The 12,057-nt window shown below is 43.4% G+C and overlaps 1 protein-coding gene across 7 annotated transcripts in view; it reads right to left on the bottom strand.

Moving 5' to 3' along the window:
• TET1 (tet methylcytosine dioxygenase 1) overlaps nucleotides 1-12,057 on the bottom strand; it is a 132,145-nt gene that overhangs the window by 15,637 nt on the left and 104,451 nt on the right. For all 7 annotated transcript variants that reach the window (XM_073353481.1, XM_073353482.1, XM_073353484.1 and 4 more), the window contains one exon: nucleotides 6,915-7,254. In XM_073353481.1, coding sequence (XP_073209582.1) covers nucleotides 6,915-7,254 — 340 coding nt within the window. The remainder of the gene's footprint in view (nucleotides 1-6,914; nucleotides 7,255-12,057) is intronic.

Below are 12,057 nucleotides of genomic sequence, written 5' to 3'. Positions count from 1 at the left end.
GTCTGTGACGCTTTTTTCATGGCCGTGAATTTGGTGGGACCCTACTGATGATATTTCACTCCACGCATCTGTCCCTGAATGTAAAACAGTAACAGGGAAAATTGTGAAACTCAAGATGTTTTTAAACTGTGGCTGCAAAGATTGGTGTGTTTTGGTGTAAATGCTAAATTAATGAACATTAGTCTATCAACAATGCAAGGTACTCCTGTTAGATCACTTCTCAATGTTCAGCCACCAACGTGATGAAGATGGGCAGTTTTTGGTCCGAGGACTCTCTCATTGTTTTCAGGTTTTCTGCGATAAAGCTCACAAAGAAAAATTAAACGAGTTTGGGAGAACTTTTGTGTATTTCTATACTTTCTGTTTTTGAAGGGTTTCGTTTGCTCACCACCAACTTCTTATGAGAAAAAACATTTTTTCAACTTGGAGAAAAAAAACGTCTTTTAATCAACAAGATCACATACAAGACACAATTTCCAAGATCACAGAGAAGACGCAAGCAAAAGATACACTATATGGAAAATGTTTTCACATTAAAGCCACTCCTTTGTACCGGCAATCCCATATAAACAAGTAAATATTAATTTACTTATTAATACCTCTACAACAGTGGTTTACATGCAATAGATTTACGTTCTCAGGAGTATATTTTTCACTATCAGGTAATTGCCACTGTCAGGAACAGGTTATTGGACTACATGAATCCCTACCCTGATCTGATATGGCAATTTCTATGTTCCTAAAAAAGTTAAGGAGAGTCCCTGAAGCTTGGCACTAAAAATTACACTTTTTCCCTAGAGAGATTTTAATATACCTGCTGGATCATTTTTCCTGATTAGTACATTGGATTATTTATTAACCCTGTACTAATTATTTATTGGTTAGTTGGTAGTTTGGTTTTAGACTAATTATTTTACATTTTTCTACCTTACTTTAAGCTGCATTAGCCATCTGCTGACCCAGTTGCCTAGGACAGTGGTTCTCAAAGCCGGTCCGCCGCTTATTCAGGGAAAGCCCCTGGCGGGCTGGACCGGTTTGTTTACCTGCCGCATAAACAGGTTGGATCGATCGCGGTTCCAGGCCAATGGGGGCTGTGGGAAACGGCGCGGGCCAAGGGACGTACCGGCCGCCGCTTCCCACAGCCCCCATTGGCCTGGAGCGGCGAACCGCGGCCAGTGGGAGCCGCATTGGGCCGAACCTGCGGTGGCAGGTAAACAAACTGGCCCAGCCCGCCAGGGGCTTTCCCCGCACAAGCGGCGGACCGGTTTTGAGAACCACTGGCCTAGGAAATACAAATCCTTTGGAACATAGTTATCTTTTTCCTTATTAACTCTGTCCCCAGTTTTAGTTTTGTCAAACTAAACAAATTTGAAGATCTTGTTTTTGATGATCTCCCAAATCATTTACAGGTTATGTACAAAAGGCATCCTCCAACTGACCGTGGTTATCCACCACACTTGTAATCACTACAGCTCCTCTCTCTCCAGCACCCTATTTTATTTCCAGGTTTCTGATATTTTACTGTAGGTTATACCTCAGATATTAACTGCTTTCTCAAATACTTTTTGACATCTGTCTTATGGTGGAAAAAGTTATTACGGTGAAAAAGTTACTCCCTGATTCTCTAATTTGTTGGCAGGGAGGATTTCTTCTTAACCCTTGTACCATCTTCTGTTAGTTGTCAACCTCATATGTCCTGAAATATGGGAGTTTGTATCTTTTAGCTAAAATGCTTATCCCATCTAATGTAATAATGGCTGGACTCATTTTCCATATCCATTTTTAATCCTTTTAAATTGGCTAAGATCTTGTCCTTAATGATACCTTGAAGCAAGGAGTTCCGTAAGTTAACTATACCTTATGTAAAAAAGTATTTCCTTTTATTAGTTTTGGACTTGCTACCTTTCAATTTAATTAAATGTCCCTTATATTATAAGAGGTCTTATATTATATTATATATATATTATATTATAAGGGGTCTTATATTATAAGAAACATTGAACAGGAGCGCCTGAGCTGCTTGCTTTGAAACATTCATAGTTTTGTCTAGCTCTTGTCAAGTCACTTCTCTAAACTATAGAGGCAATCCTTGCTATCTTCTCATGGGGGAATTTTTCCATGCTTCTAATAATTTTCTAATTCCCTGTCTCTGAACCCCTTCCATTTCTGCTATATCTTTTTTTAAAGTGTGTGATCAAAACTAAACACAATATTTCAGGTGGGGATTGGTAAATTTCTTAGCTGATAAATTCCTGTCTGCTGCCAGAATTGTGGAAGATGCCGCTACATATGAGCTATGCCCCTCCACTGCAGTTTCCAGAGGCTGTTCAAAGCTGTAGCACAGCCCGTGCTAGTCACACTCCTTCTCTAGCCAGCTGCCAGATGATTCATTCTAAAGCTATGCAAAAACTTGTAAATACAACTAATAACAATAACGTCAATGCTAACCAATAAACTGTACGGTAGACTACGGCCTACAAGCATAACTATCAAAATTAAATACTGTTCCATGACTAGGAAGCCATCCAGGGAAGGTAGAATTGTGGGAGATGCTGCTATCAGAAAGGAAATTATCAGGTAAAGAAATTTATTATTCTGCAGCCCAGAATCTCCCACAAATTTGATATGTAGGGGAAGTATCAAGCAGTGAACAGAACTAGGGAGGAATAAAAAAAACAGAATGAGATAGGGAAGACACCCCCTCCCCTCTGGGTTAACTGCCAAAATGCCAATGGTATTACTGGACCACCATTTGCAGCACCTTTCTTCCAAAGGAGGCCTCTGTGGAGGACAGAAAGCCCACTACCCCACTGTGCAACTGAGCGTGCCTGAGGAGTGCAGAGTTCCAATCACTTGGGAGGACAATATACCACAGCAACACTTCCCTCTCAATAGCCAGGCTGTCAGATGTGGACAGTCTGGGTCTGGATGGAGGAATGAGCCTTGCTAAAGGATGTCTGGTCTCACTTCTAGCTGCAATGGTGTTTCCAATTTCAGCTTTATCAGACTGGAGAACTCTTGTCTCCTTTGCCAGTGCAGACCTAGCACTATCATCTTTGCTCCTTCTCACCTGATCTTCTGGATCACCTTTTCTAGAAGTGGAAAGGCAGGGAATGTGTACAGCAGGCCCTGTGGCCATCTCTGGGAAAGAGGATAAATCCCCAGGGATTGGGGATCTGCTTCTCTTGTGAAGTACTTCAACTGCCTGTCTTATTGGAAAACCCGGGAGGTGCCCCACCCCTAGGTCAGATTGGGCTACAGCAGGCCAGAGCGGCTGTGCAGACAGGCAGCCAATCAGAGAGGGCTTGCGGGGAGCCAATCAGGGCCAGGCTAGGCCTTATATAAAGGCTGCCCAGGCAAGAGGCAGGCAGTCTCTCCCAGGCCTTCAGAGGGTGAAGGTCTGTCCCCTGTGTGAGGAGTGCAGTGCAGTGCAGGTGGGGGGAGCAGAAGGGAACTCCTGCCCGGTACCTACCAAGCTGTGGGCCCTGACAAAAGAGCTTAGCTGGTGCAAAGGGGCCAAAGGGGAAACGGCCCAGGGAGAGAGAGCTGGAGAAGGGGCGAGAAGGAGGGCAGGTAGGAAGCCTGCTGCCAAAGGGTCCCTGGGTCAGGACCCAGAGTAGAGGGCAAGCCGGGGTCTCCCACTTCCCCCTTGCACTTACCTGGCTGTTAAGACCGTCCATCACAGACTGCACCAGACCCCTGCCAAAAGGGGTTAGACTTCGGGGTGTGGTTGGCCATTGCGGCTGGGGTGAAGAGAAGAACTGCTGATAATGCCCCCCCCCCCCCCGGAAGGGGGTGAGTGTGGACTAGGAGGTGCTGCCGGAGGGCAGTGTCCTGAAGAGGACCCTGTGAGAAGGGAGCAACGTGGGTCCAGATGCCAACAGAGGGCGAGAGATGGACAGGACATCACCAGCAGAGAGTGTGCCACATGGACTGAGCTAATTCCCAGAGTGACCAACAGGAGGTGTCGCGGAGGTGAGTCCCAACCCCGTCACATTGCCCTTTGTTCTTGCGATTGGTGAATACATTGACTGCCAGAAGGCTGAACTGCAAAATTAAAGTGAAGACTTCCTGATTTAGTCACCATTCTGAGCTGTGCATCTGTTGAGCCAATCTGCCTTTTGATTCAGCTCTCCTTTTAGGTGTACTGCTCTTATGGAAGGGAGAGTCCTCTGCACATTCAATTATCTCCATTGCTTCTGTGTGTAGAGTTACACTCCTTGTTTCCCTGCAATTGTTGATATACAACTACAGTAGTCATGTTGTCTGACTTGACTAGAACATGTTCACCCTTTAGGCAGTTCAGGAACTTTCATAGGGCTAGACTGACAGCTATGAGTTCCAACGGATTCATGTTCTGGTACCTTTCTCTGGTGTTCCAGGTATTCTGCACGGTCTTGTGCCAGAGATACACTCCCTATCCCGTCAAGCTGACATTGGTTGTGAGTACCTGTGAATCTGGAAGGCATGTGGGAAAATCCTTATGGATATTCTGTGGGTCTGTCCACCATCTTAGAGAATCCGGTACTCAGTTTGGGACTAGTACTCAATCCTGCATGCATTCTGGTGAGTGGTTCCCTGCTTTCCGCAGAAAAGTCTGCATGCATCTGATATGGGACCTTGCTCATCGGGTGATTCCACAAAACCAGGAGGCCCAGTAGCTGTAGACACTGACCTATGGCCAGTCTTGCTCACTTTAACAACACGGGTATCAGGTTCTGGATCTTGTGGAATCTGTCCAGTGATGGACAGACCGTTGGCACAGAAGTGTCAATTTCAACTCCCAAATGAACTATCTTTGTGGAGGGAGTCAAGGAACTGCTCTTGGTATTTATCACAAATCCGTGTGCTTGAAGTAGATCCAGTGTCGGAATTGTGGCACTCTGTGGTGCTGGTTGGGTTGGAGCTCTAATCCTGATGTCCTCTAGGAAGGAATACAGATGAGTGTTGTGAGACTTGAGTCTAGCTATTATTACCAGGAGCACCTTTGTAAAGACCCTGAGCCTGTGCTCCAATGAAAGCCAAATGAGAGAGTTTGGTAGTGGACTGTGCCATATGCAAATCTCAGCAGTCTGTGAAGGCATGGTAACATGGGAATGTGGAGAGACACAGCTGTTAAATCCACAAAGCAAGGAAGTCCCCTTTGAGACAGGGATGCTACTGTTGAAGCTAGGGTCTCCTTCTGGAATCTAATTTTCTTCATCCATTTGTTGAGCTGCTTGAGAGCCAAGATTGCTCAACACCCCCATCCGTCCACCCTGTATACTTCTAGACAATCAAGAAAATGGAGTATTGTCGTAAGAATCTTCCGAGGGAACCTTTTATATATTCTCCTGTATCCAGGAGAGGCGAGATTTTGTTTAACACTCATTCATGTTTGATGGGATTGCTGACTCTGGTGAAGATTTAGAAGGCAGGTTTAGACTGCTTTTAGGTTTGCCCAGAAGTACCTGTTCAGGTTGGATCTGGATTGTGGATGCAACATTTTTGCACATGGTTTCGAACACTTCAGGGCAACTCCGCCCCGTTGCATTTTTTCTGTATCCTGCTCAAAACCTGAATCTGAGAGCTACCTTTATCGGACGAGGAGGAGGTGTCTGAGGGTACATCTACACTGCAATGAAACACCCACCACTAGCCCATGTCAGCCGATTTGGGCTCATGGGGCTTGGGAGGGTCCCAGGGCCCAGTCTCTAACCCGAGTCCAGAAGTCTACATCACAATTTTATAGCCCCATGAGCCCAAATTGGCTGATATGGGCTAGCCACGGCTGTTTTACTGCAGTGTAGCCATACCCTCAGAGCCCAGGCTCCAGCCTGAGTCTGAGTGCCTGCACTTTAATTTTTACCCCCGCAGCCTGAGAGGACTCTGAATTGAGAGGACTCAATTGACCCAGGCTCTCAGACTTGGTGTCATGGGTTTTTATTGCAGTGTAGACATATCCTTCATCAGAGGGTAAACACCTCTTTGATTTTTTTTATGCCTTTTATTTTCCTTTTTGCTATTTTTGGGTTTTTTAGCCTTTCTGGCCTGCTTTGCAGATATTGTCACCTGGTTGTGGACAGTGCATTGTCTGTTGTGGCTTGCTTTATGCAGTGCATTGAGCTCTCTGAATAGATCTCCCTCAGTGTCCTCCACCTAAGGGTTTCAATCCTTGTGGCTGGGGAGTTTCGGTATCAACTTGCGATCTCAGATACAGAAGTGTAAATCTAAAGTAACTTAGAGTGTAGTGGAGTTATGCCACATTTACACTGCAGAAAGTGAGATCAGAGATTCCCAAGAGAGGGATGTGCTCATTTTTATCTCTACAATACAAAGCAAAATCTAAGTGTGCTTTATTCAGCCAGTATCAGATTCTGCCACTCCCTGTCTTACTTTCAGTATTTAAAGGAAAAAATGAGAATGAGAAATATTAAAACAACTTTTACCTTAAATTTGGTAAAACTGACGTCTTTTTGCAAATCACTTGCTTTGCTGCACCATCCATATAACCAGTGATGCAAATAAGAAAACTATAGTCAATTCATGCTCCTTATGAAGAGAAAAACATCACAAACAAGCTGCCACACAACATGTGGAGAAACAGTCCTCGTACTTCTTTGTATAAATGACATTTAGAGAACTCGCCCAGAAGTAACATTTCAAGATCTTCCTATGGTCATTATTAGAATAAGCGATCTCTGAAATTTTTCCATTGTCACCATATCATTATCTATAATTTTTACAATCTAGTACTATACATAAATTTTTGTGTGATCACCTGCTCCCTTCTGCAAAAATATCTGAATATAGTGACTCCTTCACAAGTCTGTAGAAGGTGTAATATGCAAATATTTCTAGAAAAGTGAACGCTGAGGAGGCAATTGGTTTTCTAAATTAGATAAGACACATAGCACAGTATAAATATCACTTACCTAAATACTGTGAAGTTTTACCAAGATTTTCAGGAGCTCCAATTTTCAGCTTTGCTGGTGTTGAATATTTCTTATCTGCTAATGTCTGCTTTTCAACTTGTGTCTTCTTTATATCTGGCTTCTTTTTCTTTGTAGCTCTAAGTGGCTCAGCTAACATTCGTACTTCTCTGGGAAAAGCAGTAAGCACCTGTATTGCTCCTGCTTTTATCTTAGCTTCCAGTCCCTCCTCAGTGCCAAATTCATCTGTCTGTGAAATTTTGTAAAGGGGCAACACATGTAGCTGTTCATCGTTCGGTATCACCCCCACTGAACGGTTATCTTCTTTTGTTAATGTGCAGACCTGACCAAAAAAAAGATAATAAATAAACATCTGTTTACAAGTTACAGAAGTTATCTGAATGCTTAATCATTTATCCTTTTAACTGGATTTATGGCCCTAACCATTCCCCACTAGATCCATAATAACAAAGGAACAGGCCTTTTAAACACTTGACAATCTCAGTGATGATCTGAAAGGGGATTTAGAATAGAATAGAATAGGGATGGATTAACTGGTTCTTACAGAGTAAGAAGAAATGGCTCCCAACTCTAATTCAAACCTTTGTAAAAGTTAGCTTAAATTAACCCTCTTTTCCCAGCACTGACTCTGTACTGTAATAAAGTGATGAGGTCCAGCAAATCTGCAGTCTCTCTGTTCACTAAAATTATACGCTGTTCTAAGATTCAAAATTTGAAAGGAGAAACCTGCTTGGATCAAGCCTGATACGGACCCCACTGCATAGTTTTGAATAAATACTGGGGGTATTTATTCTAATAGTTCAAAACCATTACCAAACCTTTGAGGTGCTTCCAAACTTCTGGACCTCTAGAGATTTGCCCATTACTAATATAGTAAATTCACCCTAAAAAAAGTGATTAAAATCGCCACTACCCTTCTTCCCTAACTACAGAAGCTTTCTGAACAAGAGAAACATAGACTAAATTAATCTTGTTACATTCCATGCACTTCAATGGATAAATTTTGCTCTACATGTATAAACAAGTCTATGATTACCATCAATATATTGATGAATGTGTGATTATTCGTAAGAAAATGATTAGCTTTCACAAAAATATACTGCATTACTAGAAAACCATGCATGAATGATATGGCTAAGCTAATTTTCCATTTGTCCTGTGAGGTATTGACTGCACACATATAGCCATTTGAGCACCTCCCAAAGATGAGAGATGCTTTCTAAATAGAAACATGTCATTCCATAAGTATGTAGGTTATATGTGATCCCAATCACTGATGTTGAATCAAAATTTCCAGACTCTTGTCATCTTGCCCATAGTTCCAGGAGGAAATAATAATAAAACCTTTATTTTATAGCACATTTGTCATACAAAAGCATTACAAAAATTATTTATAGAATTAATAATATAATTAATGAAACTAATAAAAACCTAATTAAATCTAATTAGGGATCTATGAAGAAATTATATGTAATGCTGAATGATTGCAGAACAACAGAGAGAGAGAGAAATTAAGAGGCATAGATAAGACATGAGAATTTTTTAGGTGATATTTTAAAACAGGATTTAGAGAAGGGCTCTCCAGAAGCGAAGATGAAGGAACAATTAGAAGCTGATGAGTGGCATATACTGTTACGTTTGTCCACATTTACTTAATTCTACTGGCTGTGTTGACTATGGGGGGAGGGGGAAGAGATTTTCAAAGACAAAAGTAGGATTTCGGCATCTAACTCTCATTAGCTTTCAGTGGGAGTTATGCACCTGTGCCTTTGAAAAATCTCCCCGTATATCTGCACACAAACTTGCGTACTCGCCTCAAAAACTTGCATTCTAGCCTACAAATCAAGAAGATTGAATCCATAAGAGAAAGTTACTTACCATGTAGTAAATGGATGTTCTTTGAGATGCATGGTCCCTATCTGTATTCCATTGTGGGTATACATGTGCTCCATGTTCCTGGAGCCAGAGAATTTTGAAAGCAATGTCCCTTGGTCCGCACATGTGCCCTGGCTCACCTTGTGCCTCCAGCTGAGGAGATAAAAGGCAGGACAAACCAACCGCCTTTCCGCTTTCTTCTCCACCTCCACCGTGAATCGAAGAAGAGGCGAAGCAGAGGGGAAAGAGGGCAAATAGTGGAATACAAATAGGGACCACATATCTCAAAGAACCTCCAGTTATTTAGGACTGGTCTACACTACTAGTTTCAGACTTAGCAGCGTTAAATCTAATTAACCCTGCACCCATCCACACAATGAAGCCATTTTTTCAACATAAGGGGCTCTTAAAACCGTTTCTGTACTCCTCTCCAATAAGGGGATTAGTGCTGAAATCGACATTGCCGTTTCAAATTAGGGTTAGTGTGGACGCAATTCAAAGGTACTGGCCTCCGGGAGCTATCCCATAGTGCACCATTGTGACCACTCTGGACAGCACTCTGAACTTGGATGCACTGGCCAGGTGTACAGGAAAAGCCCCGGGAACTTTTGAATCTCATTTCTTGTTTGGCCAGGTGAGCTCATCAGCACAGGTGACCATGCAGTTCCAGAATCAAAAAGAGCTCCAGCATGGACCGAACGGGAGGTACTGGATCTGATCGCTGTATGGGGAGAGGAATCCATGCTATCAGAACTACGTTCCAAAAGACAAAATGCCAAAACATTTCAAAAAAATCTCCGAGGCCATGAAGGACAGAGGATATAGCAGGGACGCAACACAGTGCCGCGTGAAACTTAAGGCGCTCAGACAAGCGTACCAGAAAACCAAAGAATCAAACGGACGTTCCGGGACAGAGCCCCGGACATGCCGCTTCTATGCTGAGCTGCATGCAATTCTAGGGGGGGCCGCCACCACTACGCCACCCCTGTCCATGGACTCTGATGATGAGGTACTCTCCGCCATGCCTGAGGATTTTGCGGACGAGGAAGATGAGGAGGAGGAGGAAGACAAGCTTGAGGAGCGCTCACAGCACACCGTTCTTCCCGACAGCCAGGATCTTTTCATCACCCTGACTGAAATACCCTCCCAACCCAACGACGTCAGAGAAGGGACCTCTGGTGAGTGTACCTTTTTAAATATAATACATGTTATAAAAGCTAGTGTTTTTTTAATGATTAAGTAGCCCTGAGGACTTGCGATGCATTTGTGGCCAGTACAGCTACTGGAAAAGTCTGTTAACGTGTCTGGGGACGGAGCAGAAATCCTCCAGGGACATCTCCATGAAGCTCTCCTGGAGGTACTCTAAAAGCCTTTGCAGAAGGTTTCTGGGGAGAGCAGCCTTATTCCATCCTCCCTGGTAGGACACTTTACCACGCCATGCTAGTAGCAAGTAATCTGGTATCACTGCATGACAAAGCCTGGCAGCGTATGGTCCCGGTGTTTGCTGGCATTCAAGCAACATCCATTCTTTATCTCTCTGTGTTATCCTCAGGAGCGTGATATCGTTCATGGTAACCTGGTTGAAATAGGGGAATTTAATTAAAGGGACATTCAGAAGTGGCCGTTCCTACTGGGGGGGTGGGGGGGGGCATTGGCGCTGAGCTGTTCGCATTTGGCTAGCAGGGATCTTCCCTGATACCAGTCACGTGGTGCGGGGGAGAGGTAAAGCAATCATCACAGAGAATTGGATGTGGGTGGGGGGGTTAGTTTGGTTTCTGCTGCTGCACGTTAACAGGAAAACCGCAGCACTAAATGGCCAACTCAACGTGCTTTGCTCAGTATGGGAGAGGAGGGCGCTGCTGTTATCAAGGCTGCAGAAGCTGAAAGATGATGGCTTACCATGGCTGCCTGCAAGCCGAATTCGGTTGCCCGGCACTGCATGTGTGATCTCTAACACCAAAGCCGCAGGCACTCAATATAAGATGCAAAATGTGACCTTGTACCAAAATCACATGTGCTATGTAATGTGAATAGTGTTTGCTCACTTTGAAAGAGTATAGCCATTGTTCTGTAAAAACTTACCTTTTAAAATACTTCACTCCCTTCTTTTCCTCCAGCAGCTGCAAATATTTCAAGCCTCCCTCCTCCGTCCCAAAGTCTATCTCAAATAAAGCGGCGAAAAAAACGCACGCACGATGAAATGTTGGTGTTAGTCATTGATCAAGAAGGATCGGAGACAGGAAGCACAAATTTTGACGCCCAGAGTCCTGGGGATAGATGGGTATCCAAAACGAGGTATGGGGGGGGGAGGGTCCTCACCTTGAGGAAGCTAACTCTAAAACTAACAGATAAAACTTTTAAACTCCAAAATTTCCAAAAACTATTTACAGATATCTAAATATATTATCACATTAAGGAATAAAGCTGAAGCTTTGGGCACTTGAGGTTCCAACCCAGACCATACAGCGGTGAGAAGGAACTGGAGAGGCGGTTGGTCTGTCCAGCTCTTTATTTCCATGGTCGGAGGCATGAGGTGAGTCAGGGTGTATGTTCAGACCAATGGACACTGCTTTCAATATTTTCTGGCTCTGGGCGCATATGTACACAAGATGGAATACACATAGGGACCAGCAGTCAGAGAAGAATGCATGTCTATTTTCAAAATTAAAAGCCTGGTGCCAGTTCTGGTGGCAAATGTGTACATGCGTGCATTTTTGCACATCAAGAGACGAGTGCCTGAAAAATCAAGCCTTGTATGTTTTTAATATTTATTTTCATCTCCTATGCTGGAATTTTCTCTGGGAATTTCACTTCTTTAAACCATTTTCATTTTTTCAGCTGACCCACTATAGGGCAGGTAGGGACAGGGAAATATTTAGTTTAGCCCAACATTTTGCCAGGCAGGGCCAAGTGAAAAAAAGATAAGAGGAAAAAAAATATGAAGGGGAGGAGCTCATCCAAGTGAATTATATGACAAAACCAATACAAAATTCAGCACATGTGGCAGTTTTGCTCAATGAGATCCAGGACTTGCACTGAAAACGTTACAGGCAAGGGTTGAGGTACATTGGCAGAGCTGTGGGTACAGACAGGGTTACTCCACAACACAAAGCATTAAGACTATATAAAATAGAACAGGACATTTATTTACAAAATAATGAAGAGACGACATTGTGCATGTATGCAGAATGCAGTGCTGGAAAGTTTAACATAGGTAAACTTTCATTCTAAGCACCTCACTTATATACCT

This window comes from Lepidochelys kempii, chromosome 7 (assembly GCF_965140265.1).
Source record: "Lepidochelys kempii isolate rLepKem1 chromosome 7, rLepKem1.hap2, whole genome shotgun sequence".
NCBI classification, from domain to species: domain Eukaryota; kingdom Metazoa; phylum Chordata; order Testudines; family Cheloniidae; genus Lepidochelys; species Lepidochelys kempii.
The sequence above is the reverse complement of the archived record's forward strand: the minus strand, read 5'-3'. Positions and strand labels throughout refer to the sequence as shown.